This window comes from Taurulus bubalis, assembly GCF_910589615.1.
Source record: "Taurulus bubalis genome assembly, chromosome: 14".
NCBI classification, from domain to species: domain Eukaryota; kingdom Metazoa; phylum Chordata; class Actinopteri; order Perciformes; family Cottidae; genus Taurulus; species Taurulus bubalis.
The window spans coordinates 16,903,662-16,927,798 of NC_136602.1; the positions used below are offsets into that span (position 1 = coordinate 16,903,662).

General features: G+C 40.0%; 3 protein-coding genes across 3 annotated transcripts; all 3 read left to right on the plus strand.

Annotated features, from left to right (window-relative positions):
• Positions 1 to 622: 622 nt before the first annotated feature.
• LOC306746779 (calpain-2 catalytic subunit-like) lies at positions 623 to 6,586 on the plus strand (the record flags this gene model as incomplete). The annotated part of the gene is made up of 20 exons (XM_079229752.1): positions 623 to 859; positions 1,326 to 1,395; positions 1,589 to 1,707; positions 2,092 to 2,225; positions 2,333 to 2,501; positions 2,603 to 2,686; positions 2,774 to 2,859; positions 2,948 to 3,022; positions 3,181 to 3,341; positions 3,426 to 3,595; positions 3,845 to 4,056; positions 4,262 to 4,298; positions 4,573 to 4,638; positions 4,732 to 4,789; positions 4,888 to 4,952; positions 5,041 to 5,109; positions 5,207 to 5,285; positions 5,980 to 6,096; positions 6,178 to 6,236; positions 6,319 to 6,586. The coding sequence occupies 20 exons, from the start codon at positions 623 to 625 to the stop codon at positions 6,340 to 6,342; spliced, it is 2,091 nt and encodes a 696-aa protein (XP_079085878.1). The 3' UTR covers positions 6,343 to 6,586.
• A 217-nt stretch (positions 6,587 to 6,803) lies between these two features.
• LOC306746778 (calpain-2 catalytic subunit-like) lies at positions 6,804 to 17,650 on the plus strand. The gene is made up of 21 exons (XM_079229751.1): positions 6,804 to 7,191; positions 7,632 to 7,701; positions 8,977 to 9,095; positions 9,176 to 9,309; positions 9,399 to 9,567; positions 9,655 to 9,738; positions 9,941 to 10,026; positions 12,764 to 12,838; positions 13,030 to 13,190; positions 14,002 to 14,171; positions 14,257 to 14,268; positions 14,955 to 15,170; positions 15,264 to 15,296; positions 15,390 to 15,455; positions 15,546 to 15,603; positions 15,707 to 15,771; positions 16,584 to 16,652; positions 16,754 to 16,832; positions 17,092 to 17,208; positions 17,301 to 17,359; positions 17,446 to 17,650. The coding sequence occupies exons 1-21, from the start codon at positions 6,955 to 6,957 to the stop codon at positions 17,467 to 17,469; spliced, it is 2,103 nt and encodes a 700-aa protein (XP_079085877.1). The 5' UTR covers positions 6,804 to 6,954; the 3' UTR covers positions 17,470 to 17,650.
• A 3,323-nt stretch (positions 17,651 to 20,973) lies between these two features.
• Positions 20,974 to 23,274, plus strand: cfl1l (cofilin 1 (non-muscle), like). Its single transcript, XM_079230148.1, has 4 exons — positions 20,974 to 21,100; positions 22,020 to 22,303; positions 22,397 to 22,473; positions 22,576 to 23,274. Exons 1-4 carry the CDS (start codon positions 21,098 to 21,100, stop codon positions 22,677 to 22,679), a joined length of 468 nt encoding a protein of 155 aa, XP_079086274.1. The 5' UTR covers positions 20,974 to 21,097; the 3' UTR covers positions 22,680 to 23,274.
• Positions 23,275 to 24,137: the final 863 nt, after the last annotated feature.

Here is a 24,137-nt window from a genome sequence, read left to right on the forward strand (position 1 = left end):
TGGCAGAAATCCCCCAGGCAGTGCTGCTGTGTCATTTACATCCCATTCTTATTCTTGCTCAATTTGACACTTGCTTCATTCCATGCGTTTAAGCTTCCTTTCACAACTCTCAGCTGTAAGCATTACATGTAATCCCTTCCAATAACACTGAACCTTTTTGTTTAATTTTTTTAATCGCTTCAATGCTATAGAACGTAACCGAATGTCTAATTTTTATCAGACAAATTTAAGTGTTTGTGTCCTCTATTTTTGGTATGTACCCATCAGGAAGTTAGAGACAATAAATACTATACATCCTCCTCCACCCCCCCCCCCCCCCCACACACACACACAAAATAAATATGAGGCAATGAGAGAGGGGAGCTCCAAGTTGCCTTTTAGGCGTGTCCTTGTTTGTTACTTCTCTGGCAACAGCCATCTCATTGCTGATTTGCTTAGGGTTGCTGCTGTCTGTTGGTGATCACAGCCAAACCTCCCCTCACCTGTGGGAGCTATAAAGGAGGCTCGGACAAAGACACGCCTGGATAGTGCGCAGTTGATGAAAGGTGAGCTCACAAGACAACTCAACTCATAAAGAGGGAAATCACCATCCACGGAGTCAACATACATTTGAGAGGTAAGGATGACATCCACGGCAGATCGACTGGCCCATCAGAAGGAGAGGGAAGAAGGCATTGGAACTAACCAGAAGGCAGTGAAGTTCTCCAAGCAGGATTATGCCACTCTGCGCCAGCAGTGTCTGGAGCGTGGACGTCTGTTTGAAGACAACTGCTTTCCAGCTGAGCCCAAATCACTGGGTTTCAAAGAGCTGGGACCATACTCATCCAAAACCAGGGGCGTTGTTTGGAAAAGGCCAACGGTGAGATGCCACTGAGAAGAAACACACGCACACACCAATGTAAAAGTACAACTATTTACACTGAAATATTTCACTAAGCTCAATACAATGAGCTTGACGGTGACGTGTCAGTGACTATTTTAATTATTTATTTGACTGAATTGCAAATATTTCCTCTTTTTAAATCAAGAATTGCAGAAGGAGAAGTAGGAGACACTGAAAAAACAGAAGCTAATTACTTTCCCAGAACACTTAAAAGCCAGAGAGGGTTAAACTATGCCTCAAACACTACCATCAAGTACAAAACTAGCACTTAATACTATTCACCATAGTAATACTCTCTGGGAGATAATTTACCTAAATGTGTTGTATCAGAATGGTATTTTCTTCTACGATCTCAGCAGTGTGATCCTGGACAATCCAAGGAAAGGTCTCTCAAAACTGCTCTCGCATGTTCAACTTTTGTGACTGTTTGTGCTCTTTATAGGAGCTGTGCTCAAACCCAAAGTTCATTGATGATGGGGCAACGAGGACAGACATTTGCCAAGGAGCTCTGGGTAAGTGAGGGTAAAGAGGATGGATTAGAAGGGAACCACAAACATCCCTGTACCGAACCCAGCCTCCCCCCATTCTGCCATTAACCTTGTAAGAGGGAATTATGACATATGTGGTTTGTTGGCACATGCTGTTTACTGCATGAATGCCACATATTGCTCAATCTCAGACCATGTCTCTGTTCTTAATGTGCAGGGGACTGCTGGCTTCTGGCTGCTATAGCCTCTCTGACTTTGGACCAGCGGATCCTGGCTCGCGTGGTTCCCCATGGACAGAGTTTCACCGAGGGTTATGCCGGGATATTTCACTTCCAGGTCATACAGGGGCCTTTCTCATGTGACCTATAAATTATTTTCCCTTTTATTCTTTCTTGCATTGTCTTTCTATCACTTCCGACCAAAGAATGAAGACGTATCCTCAATGAAAACTTGTACACTGGTAAAAGGCAATCCAAAATACTAAAGTACAGATTTGGGAGCGAAATACAAAGTTCCATCTGGTGCTAAAATCTGCTTCTCCAGTTTTCTTCTCTATTTTTTTTTTGTTTGTTTTGTTTGCTCCTTTGTCTTTTTGTTCTGTTTGTCTCTGCCCTATGTAAATTGTCTTTGGGTACTTAGAAAAGCGCTATATAATATTGAAGTATAATTATTATTATTATTTCAAGTTGAGTTTTCTGATAGGAATATTTTTCTTCTCAGTTCTGGCAGTTTGGTGAGTGGGTGGATGTGGTGGTCGATGACCGTTTACCCACCAGAGATGGAAAGCTGCTGTTTGTTCATTCAGCGGAGGGCTCAGAGTTTTGGAGCGCCCTGCTGGAGAAGGCCTACTCCAAGTTCGGATTGTTCCCCTTAAATCCTTTGCTTAATCAAAATGTTAATGCAGTGAAATCGTATGAATATATAGTTGGTGAATCTGTCCACATCCCTTTGCTTCTGACAGGGTGCACGGCTGCTATGAGGCCCTCTCAGGAGGAAACACTATTGAGGGTTTTGAAGACTTCACAGGAGGGATTGCAGAAGTATACACCTTAGACAAAGCTCCAGAGAAGCTCTTCCACGTCGTGCAGAGGGCCCTGAGCCTGGGTTCACTGCTGGGCTGCTCTATAGATGTAAGACTTATTTTCATACTGATTTACATGCTGACCTACAAGCAAATACACCAACATGACACACCGACATGATCTGAGTGTTTGTTCTTTGGTGTTTTCAGATCACCAATGCCTATGAGACAGAGGCAGTTACAGCTCTCAAACTTGTCAAGGGACATGCATACTCAGTCACAGGAGCAGAGGAGGTATACAATTTATCTAAACTGTCATCAATAAGCTGTATTTTACTGCATGCAAATGATGTTTCCCACTGTCGTTGCTCTCTCTCCCAGGTTTGTTTCCGAGGCAGGCTGGTTCAGTTGATCCGCATCAGGAACCCATGGGGTCAGGTGGAGTGGACTGGGCCTTGGAGTGATGGGTAAATCATGCCATTCTAGATCCATTCACCATTAGCTACCATTGTTTACTTCCTGGATTTTCCTAAAAGCGTGTTTAATCACAATTAGATCCAGTGAATGGAAGTACGTCGGTGAAGATGAGAAATCAAAGTTGAACCATGTGGCTGACGATGGAGAGTTCTGGTAAATCCATTATCTTTAACCTTTCATTTACATGTCAATAAACAGTATTGTAGGTATTTTGTCGATGCTGTACTATGGATTAATAATCTCCTATAACACCAAAGGAACTATTAAGGCTCAGACTCAGGAGAACACAACGTTCTTTATTCTCGACTCAGGATGTCCTATTCAGACTTCATCAAGCAGTTCTCCACGCTGGAGATCTGCAACCTGACCCCAGACACGCTCATGAGCGATGATGTGGGTCACTGGAACAACTACCAGTTTGAAGGGATGTGGAGGGTGGGATCCACTGCTGGTGGCTGCCGCAACAACCAAGGTATGAGAGAAACCATGTGTATGTTTGAGTTACAACTTCAGTTACACTCCACCATGTAAAGGATTACACTTTTGTGTGTTCCAGCCACATTCTCGTCCAACCCTCAGTTTGTGGTGCGTCTGGAGGATGTAGATGATGATCCTCTGGATGGGGAGGATGGGTGCACCTTCCTGGTGGGGCTGATGCAAAAGGATGGAAGATGGAAGAAGAAGCTTGACCGCAACCTTGAAACCATCGGTTTTGCCATTTATGAGGTCTCTATATGGATAATGTGATATTTTATATGAAATTAGTGCCATGTATTTGACTGATTTTCTAAAATACTTCTTCTGTCTGTTTCCTTTTTACAGGTCCCAGACCAGGTCTGTCACATGCCAGCATCGATCCCCTACGTGCAAAATAGACACGAGTGTGTCACACGTGTTGCTTCATTGCATTGTGCATTTCTGGGTAGCTGTGTGATGTTCCAGTAATGAACGCCATCTTCTCCTGTTAATCTCCAGTACAAAGGCTGCAGCAATGTTCACCTCGGTCCGGAGGTCCTACTGCGACAGAGAGCTGTGGCTATGAGCAAAAGCTTCATCAACACGCGGGAAGTGTGCGACCGCTTCAAACTTCCTCCTGGAGAATATGCAATAGTTCCCTCGACCTTCCAGCCTCACAAAAAGGGCAGCTTTGTTCTCAGGGTGTTCTCAGAGAAACAGGCTGCAACCAGGTATCTGTGTAACAGTAACATATAGATGACCCTATAGATTGACATTTATAGGATAATGTAGAGTTTAGAGTGTTTTGCTTATACAGCCATCTAGTGGACAAAGCTCAGAGGCCAACTCCTTCATACTCAGTCAAAACTTCCTGTGAATGTCATTTTCTTGCACGCCAACAGAGTGTGCTCAAGCTCTGCATTTGTGTCTTTTCAGTCCACTGCAGGTGGACATCAATGCTAAAATGGACGAGGTAAGAAAACCCACAGAATAATAATAAGCTGCTGTTGCATGCATGATGAAATGATGAGTCACTTTCTAGACAGACATTCTTTTATTTCCACTTTAGAACTAAAATTGAAGGAAATATGTCACAATTATTTTTTAAATACTTATTGTTTCATGTTTACCTTACAGTGTGTTACACTCAATATTCACCAATATCTGCAAAAAGGCTTAAAATCTGAAAAGCCGGCGTTTCTATTTGGCATTAGTGACGAGACTTATCTGTGTCTCTCTTCTCTTAGGAGGAAGTATGTGAGAGTGATGTGGAGCCTCATTTCAAGCAGCTCTTCAAGCAGCTTTCTGGCAATGTAGGTAGAGCAACATGAGCAATGAAAGTACATTAAATCTAAACCTGGATTACAAAGTAAAAAAACAAGTTATATTGTGCACTCTTCAAACAGGACATGGAGGTATCGGTCTTTGAACTGGTTACAATTTTGAACAACGTTGTCTCTCATCGTGAGTACATTGAAATCTTACATATAATGACGTTTGGCCTCTTTTGCTTTCATTGATTTAAGAGTTGCAACTCACTTTGTTTTGTCACTTTTTTGCAGGGTCTGATATCAAGACAGATGGCTTCAGCCTTGAGACAGGTCGCCTTATTGTCAGTCTGCTGGATGTATCCTATTTAAGAAATACTTTGACCTCCCGATAAATTAAATAAATAATCCAGGATGAGCTTTTTTATAAACCTTAACATTCCTCAGAAAGATGAAAGTGCCATGTTGGGATTGCTGGAATTCCACTTGCTGTGGAGCAAAATCCAGAAATACCTGGTAAGCTTTGATTGATGTGTTTTGAAATGATCGTTGGCCGTGTTGGAATTAGGGTCTGTATCTGTTCACACAACACATGGTTGCCTGCATCATTTAGGAGATCTTCAAGACTTTTGACACTGACAACTCTGGCACCATGAGCTCCCACGAGATGAGAGGCGCCGCCGCTGCAGCAGGTAACAAACTTTATAAACGTGACAAATCTCATACACTGAAAAACATCAAATATCTGCATAATGTAACAATAACAGTGAAACATGGTTGTAAATGATGACAGCCATGTCGTGTAAAAATCCAAATCCAAATGATTTCTATTTTATTATGACCTCACCACTTCTAAAATGCCTCGATGCAAAACAAACATCCTCTGCAAGTATCATTTTACGGCTTGAAATTCAATAATGATATTTACTTTCCTGATAAAAATCCAAATGAGCTATTTAGGTATATTGCCTGCACACTTTAGTTATCTTTGAACAGAGTGTGCCACTATAGTTGACATACATGTTTGTCAAGTTATGAGACACATATTAGAAATATTACCTTTGTGTGTGTGTGTGTGTGTGTGTGTGTGTGTGTGTGTGTGTGTGTGTGTGTGTGTGTGTGTGTGTGTGTGTGTGTGTGTGACAGACTTGATGAGCCAGTTAGAGGACTCCCTCCCTGCACATAGCTTTCATTCATGTCGACTTTGCTGCAGGAACAAAACAAGTGGTCGAGGCTGTAACTTAACTCTTTCATTATCACCCTGCTAATATCTGACAACTTTTCAAAATGATACTTCACCAAGATCAGAAATAGTACACCTCAATGAAACTGATCTGATATGCTAACAGAAGATGATAATAAGTGACCTCTGTTTGTCCTCCCCAGGTTTCCAGGTCAACGTTGCTGTGTTGCAGTCCATTGTCAATCGCTATGCCGATGCTCACTTCGCCATAGACTTTGACAGTTTTGTAGGCTGTCTCATTAAACTGGAAATGCTCTTCAGTAAGTGTCAGCAAGTATTTATTGTATTAAACTGGAGGCATGTTCACAATACCTGTATTTATATTTCTGTCTCTCAACCAGAAATCTTTAAGACTCTGGAGAGAGCTGACAAAGGGAAGATTGAGCTGGATATACAGCAGGTGTGTGAGAGAATGACAAAAACTCCAGGTTTGTTGGCACTAGATTAGACAACTCCTTGTATAATTATGTTTCCTCTTACAGTGGCTGTGCCTGGCGATCTACTGACTCTGGAGACACGACAAGGAAGGACCCTTTCTTGATAACTGCAGGAAGATTATTTCATAGTCATATGTTCCTAACGCTCAAAAAGGTCTAACATGTATTTATATATTTAAATGATATTACATGGAGATATGTAACATCACTCAGATGTGTTATTCCATTTTTTCAAAGAGCTCCTGCCTTAGATTTTTGTGTGCAGGGATTGCCAAAACGTTTGTCAAATGATAGAAAATAAAGAACCTACGAAAATGCGGCCTCTGACTATCAGTGTTTATAAAATCATGCACATTTTAGACAGATTAAAATGGTTAAAGTTGTCTGACTCTGAGCTATATCAGATGAAGTTTATTTTCACTGAGTTTTTTGGGGAGCAGCATGAGTTTCACTCATCCATCCATGTGGACCGCATGTGTGCCGATCACGGTCCATCACAACCAAAGCCAGCTGTAGAGTAGGCGGGGTGAAACAGGTGAGGCAGAGCCAGTTTGCTGTCTGGTATGAACAATAAAGGGTGTGGAGACAGTTGAGCTGCACATACAACACAGAGCCTGTCTAACTGCACACACACACTGGGAGACAGTCGCAGACATAGAGACAGTCTATAAATCTTTCAAAATGTCCGGCATTGCAGCAAAACTTCAGCACAACCGAGAAAAATCTCACGGGATCGGAACCAACTCTCATGCGGTGAAATTCCTCAACCAGGACTATGAAGCGCTGAGGCGGAGCTGTCTGGAGAGAGGACAGCTGTTTCAGGATGACTGCTTTGAAGCTCTGCCCTCATCCTTAGGGTATAACGAACTTGGACCAAATTCCTCCAAAGTACGGGGCATCACCTGGAAAAGACCCAGGGTGGGTACAATGAGTAGATGGAAACATTTGCCAAAAGATTCAGTTAATAAGATGGAACACGTTACAATATCTTATTTTAAAGGACGGTTTGTCGAACTGATATTATTTTGTCAAATCCTCTTTTCCATATAAGTCACCCAATAGGCTACACGCTTCACAAATATTAGATATTTGTAACTGTTTGGTAATGTGAACTTGTTCCTGCTTGTCCTCACACCACATATTGTGGTTTTATCTCACAGACTGCAATGCTTTAAGTGGATATTGTGTTCCTGCAGTGGGTCAGGATCCAAAAAGCTACAATGTTTCATTATATCTGAGTAATTCTCATATCCAGCAAAACATAATCATCCAGATATGGATGGGTATAATATTAGAGAAGTGGTGATGTGAGGGATCATTACAATTTGTCACAATTTTTACTCTTGTTTTTCCCTCAGGAATTGTGTTCCAATCCACAATTCATAGTTGAAAATGCCACCAGGACTGACATTTGTCAAGGAGCACTTGGTGAGACACTCAAACACACAAAGTCATACATTCCTCCAACAATGTTACCTTTAAAACAGATCTCCACTAATAACTTACCTTACTTTCCTATCGAATTACATTCAAATACATTTTGATGGCACAATTAGAAATTTACTGTATTTTACAAAGAACACATTGATTTCCATCTCCAACTATTTGAATGAATGTTTTTGCATGCTTATCTTAGGCTGCTAGCAGATGTGAATACAATAAATCACCTAGTGTTGCTTACTGCTTATTTGCTTGCCTAGTTTTAATCTCTATAAACTGTATTTCGACAATACTTTTGTAACTAAACGACACTGAAATAAAATCCAAAACTACCTCCAAGTGAATGCCTGTGCACTGACATCAGCCGTAACTCATCTGACTTCTTCAGTTTTCTCTGTTCACAACCAGTTTGGCAAGAAGCACGCATTAGTGTGTGAGACTCGACTTGTTTACAGCTAAGAAGTAAAGAGAGACGAGACAATTTTCCCAACAGAGGTGTGTGTGCAATCAAACTGCATACCTAATATGTTTTGGAAAGGTGTCATGATGCAATGGTAAATTATGTGTATTTGTGTAGCACTTTTCTAGTCCTATAGCGACTACTCAATATGCTTCACAACACAAGTCAGCATTCACACACTGGTGGAAGAGACTTCCATACCAGGTGTCACCTGCTCATCAGGAGCGATAAACATTCACAGGCACATTTGGGGTTCAGTGACTTGTCCAAGGACACATCAACATGTAGACTGCAGGGGCCAGGGATCAAACTACCTTCGGACAAGTGGACAAACGCCCCTACGGAGCCAAATCCAGGGCAATAGTTTTGTTTATTTGAAAAAATTATTTGAATCTGAAAAATGTATTTGAAGACGAAAATATAAGATTTGAAATCGTAAAAAAAAGAGTTGAAAATATAAGATCTATTACTGGAAACTGAAAAAATATATTTTATCCCCCCCCCCCCCAAAAACAGAACTGAATCAAAATAATATTTAACTCCCAAAAACGTATCATACACTTATTTTTATTTCGAATACATTGTTGAATTTTTCAAAGTTCAAGACCAAAACTTACATTTTCAAGTTCAAATCTTGTTGTCAAATGAACAAAACAATTGCCCTGGATTTGGCTCCATGCTCTACCTCCTGAGCAACCACCGCCCTGAAATGAAGCCAACATGTGACAATTTGAAATCCTCTGGAGGTTACCTGAGATTTCACACAGGAGTTTCCTTTACTAACACTATTTCCTTGTGTTCAGGTGACTGCTGGCTCCTGGCAGCCATCGCCTCCTTGACTCTCAACAAACAGGTCTTGTCTCGCGTTGTCCCCCACGACCAAAGCTTTGAGAAAGACTACGTTGGCATCTTTCACTTTGAGGTGCTTGACACACACCACAGTCACTTTAAAGCTTTAGTGAGGTTTGATTCGACTGATCGTGTCCTCTCTGTGGCTCCCAGTTCTGGCAGTTTGGTGAGTGGGTGGATGTGGTGGTTGACGACCGCTTGCCCACCAAAAATGGAGAGCTGCTGTTTGTTCACTCAGAGGAGAGCTCTGAGTTTTGGAGCGCGCTGTTGGAGAAGGCCTATGCCAAGTATGGAAGACTGGAGCATCTGGATACCTTTCTGTTTGTCGGTACCTCTTTTTCTGGTCTAGTAATCCACAAACTCTGTTTCTCTTTAGAATAAATGGATCCTACGAGGCTCTTTCCGGAGGCAGCACCACTGAGGGGTTCGAGGATTTCACAGGAGGCATTGCTGAGAAGCATGAACTGAGCAATCCACATCCCCACCTCTTCAAAATCATTAAGAAGGCCTTGGACAGAGGCTCCCTTCTGGGATGCTCCATTGATGTTTGTTTGAGCTTATTGTTTTTCACACTCAGGTTGTTTGCAATATCTGGTTGTTTTTACCTCACACGCTTTTTCTCTCTATCCCAGATTACCAGCTCGTCCGACTCAGAAGCCGTCACATATTGCAAGCTGGTGAAGGGCCATGCCTACTCTGTGACAGGGGCGGAGCAGGTGAGGAAATGTTTGTGTCTGTATACAGATCATACAAGTGAAGCTGCAGTGGCTGTATGCTGTCATATATGTTACAATTTGGCGACCTGAGGAAGGATTTACGTCATAGTTTTACCTCTTTTACTACATTTGTATTCTTTTTAAGGTTTCTCTTATGTGTTTTTTCTCTTTGAGAGTAATTGACACCTTATTCTGTTGTCAGGTGAAGTACAGAGGAGACACGGAGCAGCTGATCAGGATTAGAAACCCATGGGGTCAGGTGGAGTGGAATGGAGCCTGGAGTGACAAGTGAGTATTGTAGACTTCAGGGGGTGAGGGTTTAAGGGTAATGCAATGAACATGCTCATATGATCTCTCGTAGTTATCATTGTACTCTAGTTTTTAGCCCTTGTTAGCAACATGTGGATATAGGGGTGCTGATGAATGTGACTGGGTCTTAGGGGAAGGGGGAACCCTAAGATTCAGTCTTTAGAATTTGTTAAGAACACACAGATACTTTACTGATATTGGGCCAGAGACATGTTATAAAATGAACCAGAGGTTTATTACAGGAATTAAAAGAATATATATTCAACGACACTAAAAGCCAAAACATGCAGAATAAAATCACAGCCAAACCATGCAAAAACAGAAGAACAGTAAAACAGGCATGGCAAAACAAACAAAAGAAAAACACGTAGAATGGGCTCAGCAGGACAGGAACCAAAAGGGGACTGAGGCCATGACAACAGGTGCCTTATATATCGGCGCTGATTGGGGGAGGAGCCAGCCTGAGGGCCGCGTTCAAAGACCTTCTATGGGGAGCATTCCCCATTCCACATAGGTCCGTCGATGAGCACACTACAAATGATTACAGAAATGACCCTGACATTTAGTACAGATGGCCATGGTCCCCAGAGGATGACGCCTTATGACTGTGGTGATCCCCAGACTTGAATTATATTACCATTCACAGTTCTAGCAAGTTTTCACTTAACCGGTGGAATATTTCAACAAAGCCTTTGCCCAATGTCAGCTGGGCTCGGCTGAATAGGATCCTAAATAGGACCCTCAAGAAAACCATCAATATGATAAGCAGTTACAGATATATATGGATGGATGGACATCTCAACATCAACTGGGTGGATTTTTCACATTCATGGTTGCTATAGATCAGTGGTTCTCAACTGGTCTGGCTCCGGTACCCACCATCACCCAAATCGAGGAACATTCTCAACTTCTCAAATTAATTTAATGAAAACATGGTGCAGTTTTAACCTGAGATAGTACAGAATATGTATGCCAACACAAAAACAAGTTTATGATAAACCAAAACGACCAGCTGGTGGCGATGCTAGAGAGGGAACTATTCCCTTTTACACTCAATTAGCTGCATTTTAATTAAAAAACCCAAAGTGCATCTTCAGGACACAAGGTATAACAACATACATAACCATTCAGAATCTTCAGACATTTTTAAACAGACTCAACAGCTTTCATGCACAAACAAAAAAGTCCAACAACTAAGAAGTAGTTTCAAAAACACTCAAATTACCTAACTTTAACTGAGAATACACACTCACTAAATCTATGACAAACACTTTATTATGGAACAAGTCATCGTCTTGAGGAGCAGCTTTTCCTCAAATTCAAAAGAAATTAAACAAAAAGTGTAATTCAAAAGGATTCATATATAAAAAATTAACTTTTCTTGTGATTACCTCATCAGTAGGTAAATACTGAAAAACATTGTGCTTTACAGAAAATTAAGCAGCACTCAATTCTCCTCAGTTTTTTCCTCTCAGTTGTGAATTTTATATTCAGTATAATTTAGTTTAATTTAATTATTATTTAAAACCCAGAGTCTCCCCCATATCTGGATGGTTTGACCCAACCTGGCACACGCTGCTGAAAACATGGAGGGACAAGTGCAAACCAAGTTGAAACCAGAGCCGGCAAAATAACGACACTCCGCTGCATAAAAAAAGTCCCTTCAAAATAAAACCACAGGATAATTTTTTTTCACGCAAAGGCCTGCGACCCACTGAAAACGGGTCCCACCAGTTGAGAATCACTGCTATAGATTATGTATACGGATGACTTTACTTCCTCTATCACCACCATGAAGTCGACATTTGGTTTTGAGGGAGTTGTAACTAAAAATAGGTGTATTTTACATATCTAATAAGGGACATTTGTGTAATGATGAAATAAATCAAAATAAACAGAGTGCATGCGAGGGAGGGATAAAGGCGGCCTGGCTGAAACCAGTTTGCATAGTCTTGCAGCCCAGCTGATCTGAAACTCCAATTAATGACCCAACTTCACCCACAAGAGGAGGCTGGCTCAGAGAGGGTCATTACACACACCCTCTGAACTGCTTCCACCACAGAATAACTATGTACAACCAAACATGTATCTATATACAGGCATGTCCCATTGAGCCACCTTATTCTTAGCTGACAGCCATAAACTAACTGCACCTCCAACCAATCCCTGACAAAAAAAACACCAATATCCCAATCGCTCTCCTTCAGGGTGTCTACCCTCAGACACATGTGACCTTGGTACCAGAGGAATAATCTGGAGGACTAGGGGGAGACCTAGGCACCAACTTCATAAAATGAATCCTGTCCTCACACGAGTGACACTGTGATCTGATCAACCCACATTTTTAAATTACATTTTGAACTGACTGCTTTCAACCACTTATCATAAATGGGCTTTCCCAATTACGCCTTTTGTGTAGTTCATAAGAGGACCCAGCCTAACTGAAACATCTACACCCTTTGTTTGAAAGAGGGTATTAAGTGTTTGTGTATTTTTGTCATGTGTGTAACACAAAGAAAGACATACACACCCAGTGGATTGGCTGGTATATCCTGTGGTAACAAAAGCTGTTACACTCTGGCTCTAAAGCTTGTCCTTGTGCTCAGAGTGTAGGTGGAGTGTGTGACATTAGTGCAGACCTGTAGTTCATGTCAACCATGTTTTAACCTCATCACACAAAATAGTTCCAACTATGTTTGTAATGGATTTTTTCTAGGTCTTCTGAGTGGAGATATGTGAGTGACGATGACCGGACGAGGCTGATCAAACGTTGTGAGGATGGGGAGTTCTGGTAAACCTCACTGAAACCACGCTTCTTCCTCTTCTGGGTTCCCAGTGCTGAAATACTCTTTTTATTCTATATACTCTATATACTTATATTGTTGATACTCCAGTGAGAGGAAAAGAGCAATTTAAGCAAATTATGTTGTAGTTTCTATTCGTTTTAGTTGTTTTATTTTCCTCATACCGTTTTGTCCACAGGATGTCGTTTTCCGACTTCCTGCGTCAATATTCCCGCCTTGAGATCTGCAACCTCACCCCTGATGCACTCACAGGCGATGACTTCAAGAAATGGGCAGAGTCTGAGTTTGAGGAAACTTGGAGAAGAGACGTTTCAGCTGGTGGCTGCAGAAACTTTCCAAGTATGACCAGTTTCACAATCGTACCTCGGGCATTGGTTTACGTGTGTCATAAAATAGTAGTAGTAGAAGTAATAATTTATTTCGGTCCTTATTGGCAATCTTTCAGAAAGAATGCATACAAAAACTCATATTGACCAAAAAGGAGATGGAAAGCTTGTTTTACCTATACCATTTATACATTGCATATTTTAAAAAGCAACCTTTTTCACAAGGTTGACAAAAACAAAACAAAAACAGAAACAACAAAATTCCCTTTTCCACCATATTCTCCAAACTTTTACACTTCACAAATATAATTCACTGTCCAGTATAAACAGTTTAGGGCCGAGCCTTGTGGAACCTCACAGAAACCTGAAACAAATCAGATTCAACATTATTTATTTGTAAATATTGATCATTAAGGTTATTTCTTAACCATGAGTATGTTTTTTTTAAAGTTTTTAACATCAACATAGTATAGTATTTATTGTCCATTGTAAATATCTCTTCTAGTAGCCAATCACTGCCATTGAGGTGGGCCTGTTTACTCTGAAGCCATAATTATGGTCACAACTTTTGTTTTTCAACAACTGTTTTCTATGAAATGATCAAGTCTTTCTATTAAATTTTCATTCTAAAAATGTTGAGAACTGAGAAAGCAGAGTAATCGGTCTGTTGTGTAATTGGAGAACGGATGTCTCTCTCTCTACTTTTATGAACAGGAATAACTTTGTGAAATATCCTTGTTTGGAGGGATTGATTGAAGATATATTCTATACTAATCTTGTATACGGACAACATATATATTTATAAACATTGCTTGCCTTCCTAGATTCCTTCTGGATGAATCCTCAGTTTGTCATAAAGCTGGAAGAGGTGGATGATGACCCAGATGATGGTGAGGAGGGCTGCACCTTCATTGTGGGCTTGATGCAGAAGAACAGGCGCAAGATGAGGAAAATGGGGCAGGACACAGAGACCATCGGCTTTGCCATATACGAGGTAAGTGATAATACTTGTGACATCATGTAATTGTATTTAATATGTGTATCTATTCTGACATATGATTGTTTTTGTTTTTTTCTAGCTGCCTGAGGGGGTATGTTTACAAAGATGAAGACACAACACTAGTGTTTCATGAAGAATGAGTATTCAAAGAAGAAATGGTTTAATTTCTCTAATTACACAATATTAAAACCAATCCGGGGGGGAGGGAGGGGCTGAAAGATTGTTATTTAAAACTCTAAATCATGATCAAATACCATAAGTAATGTACAAGTGAAATATATGGTTTAGTACATGAGAAAATTCAAATGGCACAGACAAATGTGCCCAAATGTCTAATTTTCTCTGTACTAAACCCTCTCTAACTTTGTTCTGCTTCAGTCAAACTTTGCAGAGAGAATGTTCACATATTGTGCTATGATTTGGGAGAGGTTTAGACCTTACAGCTGCATCATTCCATAGAAATAATTATCCTGAAAGTGCTTTTTTTCTAGGTGAACCTAAAACGTTTTCATTTTTGCTGTGTGTCATTTTGATTTACTCTTAACCTGTAACATATATACTTATATTTACACATCTGAAAACAATCTCACATCTGTAGCATTTTATTATAACACCAAATTATTCAAATAGCCCTAGTGGTTGCAGAGATAAACCCTTTTTAGTTTGGGTATGCAATTTTCGAGCAGAAGCCTAGGTCTGTTTTATAAAGGTTAATAAAAAGTGGAAAGTCTGAGAGGCGCCCTCGTGTGACTGCACTGCATGTGTGTCATTTTCCAGTACTCTGGCCAAAAGCAAGTGCACCTGAAGAAAAACTTCTTCATGCGCAACGCTTCAGCCGCACGCTCCGAGACCTTCATCAACCTGAGAGAAGTGTGCAGCCACTTCTGTCTTCCTCCAGGAGAATACCTCATCATCCCCTCCACCTTTGAGCCCAACAAGAACGGGGACTTTTACGTGCGGGTGTTCTCGGAGAAACAGGCAGCTTTCCAGCATGTTCCTTTCACAAACAATTGCAATTTTACAATGACAAGTGATACTGAAAATCATTCAAATTGATAAGTATGACTTCTTGCTGCTTTCAGAGAGATTGATGATCCTGTAGACTGCCATGTTGAGCAGGTGAAGTCATATCCCTTTATATACAGAACATCATATCTGAAGATTGTTTTTTAACAAAGCAGACGAAAAAAAATATTCCTTTGTCATCTATAGATTGCTATTGATGAAGACGACATCAGTGACAGATTCAAGAGACTGTTTGGACAGCTTTCTGGACATGTAAGTATATGATAAAGATTAGACACATTATCTTGTGGTCTCAAATCATTGTTTATAATTTACATAGTGTCGTTGTCATATGATTCTTAGGATGTAGAGATTTCTGCATTCGAGCTGCAGAAAATCCTCAACCGAGTGGTGATGAAGAGTAACAAATTCTTTCTTTCTCTTCTTTCAGTCAAGTTTAGTATGTGCATGGATGTGCACCTGACCCTCGCAGCAATTTACCCCTGTGTTTTATTCAATTTCAGGAAAAGACATCAAAACCAGTGGGTTTAGCCTGACGACCTGCCGCAACATGATCAATCTGCTGGACGTATCCTTTAATTATTAAAAATACTTAACTTCACTCAATCAAATCCAAACTTTGCACAGATACTCTTAAAATATACAGCTATGTTATATAGTAAAAAATATAGCAAATATAGTTACGATAAGAAAATACAACTTTTAATTATTTATTGTTTTCTTTTTCTGTGCATCATAAACCAATAAACTAGTAACATATATATTAACTCATTATCTATGTTACCAAGGGTTTTCTGTATATTATACCTTTTTAAATTATTCAAATAGGCCTTGTGGTTGAGGAGATAATCAGAATTTAGTATGGGTATATTAACCATTCGGGTTTTTGGAAAACAGGGCTTGATGCCATAAGGTTAAATTATGAGTTATGTCAAGAAACATACACAAAACTATTAACCTCTTAACATCCTGTTTTCCTGTCTAACCCTCAGTAAGAAAGTTAAAAAGTATATTTCCTAAAATGTGAAACTATCCCTTTAAGGCTGTATACAATATTCTGTATGCTACCTTCTGAGAGTATTTTCTAAAAAGCTTGTTTTTATTGATTATATATGATGTGATGTATATTTTGATAGACATATTCAAATCAAAGTATTCATTGACTTTGATCAAATGGAGATATTTTAAATGTTGTGTGTTATTCCCCCTAACCCCCTACCCCTGGCACATTTGGGAACTTCTTTGGATCTCTGGATCTCCACTAGAATTTAGATTTGAAAGTTTATTTAACGACCCACGCAAAAGGTCATGTCTGATAGAGGTCGACAGCCTGCCACACATTGCTCCTTCCATTGCTCTTTTCCTTCACACACTGCAAAGAAAGATGGAAGTGGAAAGCTGGGACTGGTAGAATTTAAGATTCTGTGGACAAAGATTGAGAAGTTCCTGGTGTGTTCCATATTTCTTGCCATCTGCATTAACGTATTATGTGTATACTGTATCAGTAGAATGGTGATAGCACACACACTAACTTGCTGGCTCTCCATTAGGTTGTGTACAAAGAGAGAGACGTAGACCAGAGCGGCTGTATGAGCTCATCTGAGATGAGGATGGCTGTTGAGGATTCTGGTGAGAAGTCTATTTCACAATATATTTATCTGCAGTCAGTTTCCTCTACCTTAAGGAGTTAGAGGATAGAGGATACTGCTTTGGGATTTACATGGAGTTATCACAGCCACAAAACAATATTCAATGAATCGAACATGTAAAAGAGAGCTGTTTATATAAGTTTGTGTCCATTGTGAAGAGGGTGACTTTCTTTGTCTTCACGTTTTTCATTTTGTGATAGATAGATGTGTAAGAAGCTCACACTTTTGCATCCCGGCAGGTTTCTCTCTCAACAGCCCTCTCCATCAGATCATTGTGGCCCGCTACAGTGACAAAGACTTCACCATTGACTTTGACAACTTTGTGTGTAGCATGGTCCGCTTGGAGTCGCTCTTCAGTGAGTTGTTGTCATTGTGACCACATTTGATGTGCCATGCAGCCACGCAGACATTATTATATGAGTTATGGTGTTTCTTTTATCAACAACAGACGTCTTCAAGACCCTGGACAAGGATGGGTCTGGCAAGATAAAAATGGATTTCATGGAGGTAAGAGCCCAACTGTGATGACACAAAAATATAAAGAAAGGGTGTATGGAGCACACAGTGACGTGTGCTTGTGTTTTCATCCACAGTGGCTGGAATTGGCGATGTTGTAGAAAGGAGCTCTGAATATCAACAGTTGAAGAATCCAGACTGGGGTTGAAGAGTCAATATATCTGAATATTAAACAATGTTGGTTGTATGTACACCTTAATCAAAGGGTATTGATTTTGAAGGGAAATCATTTGATTAAGTTTGATCATCTACAAACATAATAAAACCACAATGTCCCGCAAATAAGAATCTGTTCATTCAGCGTTATCAATCAATGAGAATGTCCAAGTAGCCTACTAATAGTTTAGCGTTTTTGGCAATACACTAACCTGTTCTCTTGCGGTGAGGTACACAAGAGCATTATGCTACCACTCTCATGTCTGTACGGTACATATGAGGCTATCACCAGCTGCTAGTTAGCTTAGCTTAGCATAAAGACTTAAAACAGGTTTAAAAAAAATCCAGCAACTTTAAATACACTAATTAACCCCATTATATCTCATTTGTTTCTAGCTACTATGAGGAACTTTTGGGCTTTTGGCAGTCCCTGTGGATAAAGGCAGTAGTTTTTGCGCACCAGAGAGTCTTAAAATGAAACTTATTTTACTGCAGCATGGTCTGACAGTCTAATCCGCTCAGTCCTGGTTCTGGTTCTCCTGGGCCTCTCTGCTTATTATCTTATCTTATTATCTAATTATTGGCAAGAAAACAAACAAAAAAGATTTCCCAAAATGTACTGATCTTTTAATTGTACTGCCACTTACAGATGAAATCCATGATCATGGCACATAACATGTCCTTTAATACATGCAATATGTGGGATTTTAATATTCATTAAAATATATATATATATATATATTTAGTTAATTGAATATATGTACAATTGTATATATATATATATATATATATATATATATATATATATATATATATATATATATATATATATATATATATACAATTATGTCTTCTTTTTTTTAAGGGTTGGCCGAAAAAAAATCCATCACTTAGACCGTTAAAATTATATTTTTGATGCACAATCTTAACTCTATACACACTGGCCCTTGTTTTTGGTGGCAGATGGTATCACTCCCCACAGACTGCAACAGATTTAGGCATCATAACAACGCAAACACAGATGGCCAATTCAGTATCCACAATCCACCAGTAGATGTCAGAGCTCTCATACTGGCTCTGCTACCTTGACGTCACTGAGCTTGCAGCAGCATGAAGTTTTCAACTGACAGAGTTATGCAGCAGCCATTTCCTGCTCTGTGTGGTTTAGGGTTGTGTTTCCCTTTTTACTGCTCTGAAAAGTTTCTGCTGGCTGCCATTTGCTCTGGTACCACAGTCATAATGATATAAGCAACCCCCAGGCTACTAAACTAGAGGTTTTGTAGATAACTCTGTCATACTTTTGCTAAACAGAACAGATATATAACAACAAGTAATAAGTATACAGCATATTTCAGTTTTTCTTTACAAGTCACAGATTCCAGTTCTTGCAGAGCTAGTGGCAGAAGGCACGCTATGACATGTGCAGACATTTATGCATTCTGCTTTTTGGAACAGAAGCTAGTCCGGATGTGGGGCGGGACTCTGACTCTCTAAACCACTGATCCACACAGAAGAAGCAAAGCCACAGTGATGCTGAAGCAGAGTATCTGTATGTAAAAATAGTCACTTTGTAGAGGGAGGGTTCATCATGCATTAAATGCTCTTACAAAAGAAGAGTGCTGAGGAAAAGGTTTTCATATCTGATTGACATACTGCATTTAAAGTCATGCAGAACAACTATAATAATAATAATAATTCGCACTATTATTATTTTTTAATTTAATGCAGACTTCCATCTTACAACATGGGCAACCATGCAACTTAATACAATATACAGATCCACTTGCCTTGCACTAATGAAGAGTGTTCCCTGTAACATGAACACATAATTAAACAGTGTATGTTTGTGCATTGGCCAAAAGACACAGCGACTCCCTCTCGGTCTTCACCCTCTGCCATCTTTCCATCAAGTAAACACCAGCTCACATGACTGTATTCTCGTGTGCATCAGTCTATGGACCGGTAAGTGACGTCACCCTCATTCTGTCGGCTTCAAGTCCACGCCTGTGTGTGGCGGTGGCGTTTCCCACTGATTCGAAGCATTGGATGTCAGGCTGCATTAAAGAGCTCCTCTCTGCGCTTGAGCTTCAACAACGCTTAGGACATTGTAGCTTACGTGGACGCTATGGCACTACTTGATTGATTAAAAAAAGAAAAGAAAAAGCTAAGCTCCTGAAAAGCAATTTCACTGAACAAAAGATGATGGTATACCATGCGACTGAGAAATGCAGTTGAACAAGTCAGGCCACTACTGCCCAACACTGTGAAAGTCATGGTGTGGAACAGAGGAAAAAGACAGGACACAACGGTTCCCTCCTGTGAACTCGGCCTTTAATTCGTAGCTTCACCTCTGGACTAAAAGAAGTTGAACGTCTTATTACTCTAAAGACTGTTTAAATACATTTTCTTCTTTGTTTCTTTTTAAAAAAAAATGTTTTACCTGGGATAGGATCCATGTCTATTTACTATTTGAATCAATGCTGTTTTGTCATGTACGTATAATCACACTCCTTTTATATGTGAATTTGGGAAAAACAGGCATGGCATTGAGTCTGCACACTCTTTTTGTGTGCACCAGAATAACTTTTTGTGAATCATCTAAACTGCACTGACTCATCAGCCTTCACACAGATCGTGACTGGAGAAAAATGGATCTAAATGACTTTATTTATCTATTTACCACGGACAGTTCACATTGATCAACATTTCACTTTCCACCTCAATGTAAATATGCCAGAGTTAGCTGGAGAGTACATCTTTAGTGTGTAGTCCCTGGGCAGGTTTAACACAATTTAGTGGCTTAAAATTATCAATACAATTCTACAGAAAACACTATAGTACAACACTGTACTGCACAATACAACACAATACAATAACATTACTAAATAAATACAGATGACGAATGAAAATGTACACTTAAAGTTCATATTTTGTAGTTTACTCCTGTTAAATGGTAAACATGTGTCATGGTATTTGTGTTTAAAAGGAGTGGATTGAGACTAATGCTGATTTGGCAAATCCAATTATTGACTATGACTATTGGAATCTTCGCACAACGCCTTACTTTTTGTAGGTGGATGGGTCCTTTTGACATAACTTGTGGACTCATCCCATCTTTTACCTTATAAGGCCACTGAATTGGCTGTCGACAGCAGATGAGTTAGACATGTAGACAGGTTTGTTCTCCATATAAGGGTGTTAAGTGCCACTCTCACTAGAGACTGGCTCAAGCTCACCTGGGGTATTACCTAAACCGGTAGATCTCTACCTCGACCAAACTTCATGATGGAAAGGTTGATAAAATGTTTTATATTGTGCCAGACGACAACGCACATGAATCCATTATGATTTAGGCTTCAAATGTAATATGATTAGATGCAAATACTGAGGTTGCAGCTGAAACTGTGTCACACCTGGGAAGAGAGGGGCGAGCCTACTTTTAGAGGTGTGCTCATTTACCCCGGCTCCTCCTTTATGAGTCAACCTGCTCTCCTTCCTTGATATGACCCTACAGCATTTTGACTGCTGCCATTTTTTCTCTGCTGCCTGCTTCCTTCACACATCAGAAGCAAAATGGTGAGTAGCTTTCACAAATAATGTGACTGTTTTGACTAGAATTGTGTCAGTGAACAACTTCTTCTTTGTGGTTTGTGTGTCCCACAGGGCATGTAATGTAGAGATAATAAAACTTTGTGCCATATCCTCATTTTAACAGCATGTGTAAAAGCTGTGTGAACTCAGTGAAGCCTGGTCGTCATTATATCTAGAGTGTGTGTGAGGTTTCCATTTGGTGTTTCTTTGAGGAAATGGTGTGCTGAGTGAATTGCAAGTTTAGTGTCTGACAAGGCTTGTTCAAGGTGTGGTTTTTGCCTCCAAAATGGAGGGAGCTTTGTTCGTGTTTCAAACTTGTTCTCAGAGAATCCCTTGGGGCGGGCTTTCTTGTGCTAACTTGTTCCACAATGACTGGAATGTGACAGAGCCAGGGCCTTGAATATTCATAGGGTAGCTACACCCATGGCATGTTGCAGCTGGAAAGATGGTAGATTCACATTGAATTGCTTTAATAATACTTCTCTTCAAATGCTAGTTTTAAAAGAACTTCCTGTTTCCTCATCCTTTTAGGTTCTGCTTTCTGTCTCAAAACCAAAGTACGAGTGAACGAGTCTGCTCAAAAATAGGAACCAAGGCCCACATCGCACTAAAGTGCTCATACTGTGATCATCTTTTATCGTCTCATTGTACAATACTTTGTACACTTAACTGGCAAATTAGACTTGGTGCTGAAAATAGCTGCTTTTTCACTTGTGACTAAAATTAATGAAATTGCATCTACAATTAAGACATGGTTCTTATTATTGTTCAATATGGAAAAGCAAGTTAAAAAAGCAATTGTGAGTGTTTCTCTTATGATGTGGCAACAGGTTTGGATTGTCCTTGTGTTTTTAGTTTTTTACTAAATGCTGACGTGTAATGTTTCTTTTTTTCTCAAAAACAGTCTGGAGTAAGAGTCAGTGAAGAGGTGAAGCTCCTCTTCAACAAAATGAAAGTCGTGAAAAACACTGATGCCGAGGAGGATCGTATAAGATTGGTGATATTACACATCGACGGCGAGATTAAAGTGGAGAAATGTTATGTGCAGAAAGATCTGGAAGGCAAGGGGGACGTTTTCAAGTTCCTGCAGAGTCTGCTGCTCAAAGATGAGTGCCGCTACATTCTGTATGACTGCCACTATGAAACCAAGGAATCAAGTAAAAAAGAGGAACTGGTCTATATAATGTGGTAGGTCATCCTTTTCAATTAGAGCATAATTACTCTTAAGTGTGCGTGTGTGAGACAGACGGACACTTATATAATGAGTTATCTTCCCATTAGGGCTCCTGGAACTGCCAGAATCAAAAGTAAAATGCAGTACGCTTCCTCAAAAACGGCGATTGACTGCGTCGTAGAAGGTAAGGGTTGCTTTTTCAGTCATCTCATGAATTGGACTTTCCGAGGCATTGCTATTCAAGTTGAATAGTGTTCACTGATAAAGTGACTTATTTCTTCAACAGGTGTCAAGCATAAACTTCAGATAAATGACCTGTCGGATATCGACCGGACGGAGTTTGCGGAAAAACTTGGAAACCCAATCAAACTGGAGGGCTACAGTATTTAATTACACTTCCCAGCAGGCACAAACTGTCTTCACCCTGAGGTACACTTAAACGAGCTTGAGGAGATTGTGGCAATATATCCAAATTAACTTTAGTTTTTTGGTATTTGTTCAACAAAGCTTAAAGGGAAGGTTTGTGCTCTGAATGGGTTTAGATTCCTGAAAGCCCCTGCTGTGCATTTCCCCTTCTAAACTGTCCAGTCACACCAGTTTGGCTGTGAAATCTGTCTAATTGTATTCATTATTTGACATATCCATACATTAGCCTCATGATACTATTGTCTGTCACTTTTCTCTTGGTACATCTATATTTCTCCAATCAGAACTTGCTGTTTTGTCAACATAAACCCAGCATAGGCCAGTACTCTCCATTCTCATTCCTTGTGTGCATGTCCACTAAAACCATATCCTGTAAAATATCCCAACGGACGCCCTAATGGAGTTCACTAAGTCAAAATGACTGCGCCTGTAAGTTTAAGATAAATCTGTTTTTCTAGACTGTTACACCTAATATAGAATGGTACAACTTTTACAAAAAGTGTCATTGAAAAGTTGTTTTACTGTCAGAGTATTATACAATAAATTAAATGCAATTAATTGTGCAAGTGTTTTATTTGTTTTCTCCACGAACGGCAAGTATGGCTGAAAGCTGTAATTACCGGGAGTTGGTCTAAGCACCTGGATGCATACCACAAGGATTGTCCGTCCCTTCAGATGGCCTGTCGGTGTCAGACGTGCCTTTGGGTTTAACTCAGGCTTTAGGGTGTAACTCGAGTTCAACCAAGCACTGCAATCAATGCTGTCCATAATTCATTTGTACATTGTGAAATCTACTGTGATTTATTTAATTTTTTTTCCCCCCAACAAGTGGCAGGTAGTTTGACATTTTAGTTGAAAATTTGCTGTTTTGTAAAATCTGAATTTTACTTTTCATTCACATTCAATCAGTGCAGGTATATTTATGGAGGCAATAATATACCGGTACCATAAATAAAATGCACCCTCACCCAGATTTTTATACTCGTGCGTTCCTTCACCCTGTGAATGAAGTCGCTCTCCCTGTGTAATCTGAGCTCCTCCTTGCTTTGACGCAGCTGGACCGGCTTGTAGTGCACGCTGGCTCACGGCTGCAGCTCTGCCCGGCTTTCACAGGACGGTCACAGCTGATGACGCTTTCCTGACCTCAAGATGAATAGTTGGACCTTTTGGGAAAAGACCGGTAGGCTTATTCAGTCTTGGCGAGAGATGGAGAAGGTTGATCACACATGATTGTTTGCTAAATGTGTTGCTGGAGTTAGCTATTAACAATTTCCTTTAAAAGTAAACTTAATATATGGCCACCATAATATTCACACTAGTATACTATATAGTGAATATTATATATTTTACAGAAGCCATGAGACTGAGACATCTATAGCCTTCCCAAGTCACACCAATGGTGGTTTATAGAATCTAATTTAA

Bases quoted from the DNA above. Each gene is read 5' to 3' on its own strand.
- LOC306746778 (XM_079229751.1), top strand. From the start codon at position 6,955: ATGTCCGGCATTGCAGCAAAACTTCAGCACAACCGAGAAAAATCTCAC. The intron at 9,310-9,398 runs GTATGGAAGACT...GTTTCTCTTTAG, and splicing joins TTGGAGAAGGCCTATGCCAA to AATAAATGGATCCTACGAGG. The intron at 13,191-14,001 runs GTATGACCAGTT...TTGCCTTCCTAG, and splicing joins TGGCTGCAGAAACTTTCCAA to ATTCCTTCTGGATGAATCCT.
- cfl1l (XM_079230148.1), top strand. The intron at 22,304-22,396 runs GTAGGTCATCCT...TCTTCCCATTAG, and splicing joins GAACTGGTCTATATAATGTG to GGCTCCTGGAACTGCCAGAA. The intron at 22,474-22,575 runs GTAAGGGTTGCT...TTTCTTCAACAG, and splicing joins GATTGACTGCGTCGTAGAAG to GTGTCAAGCATAAACTTCAG.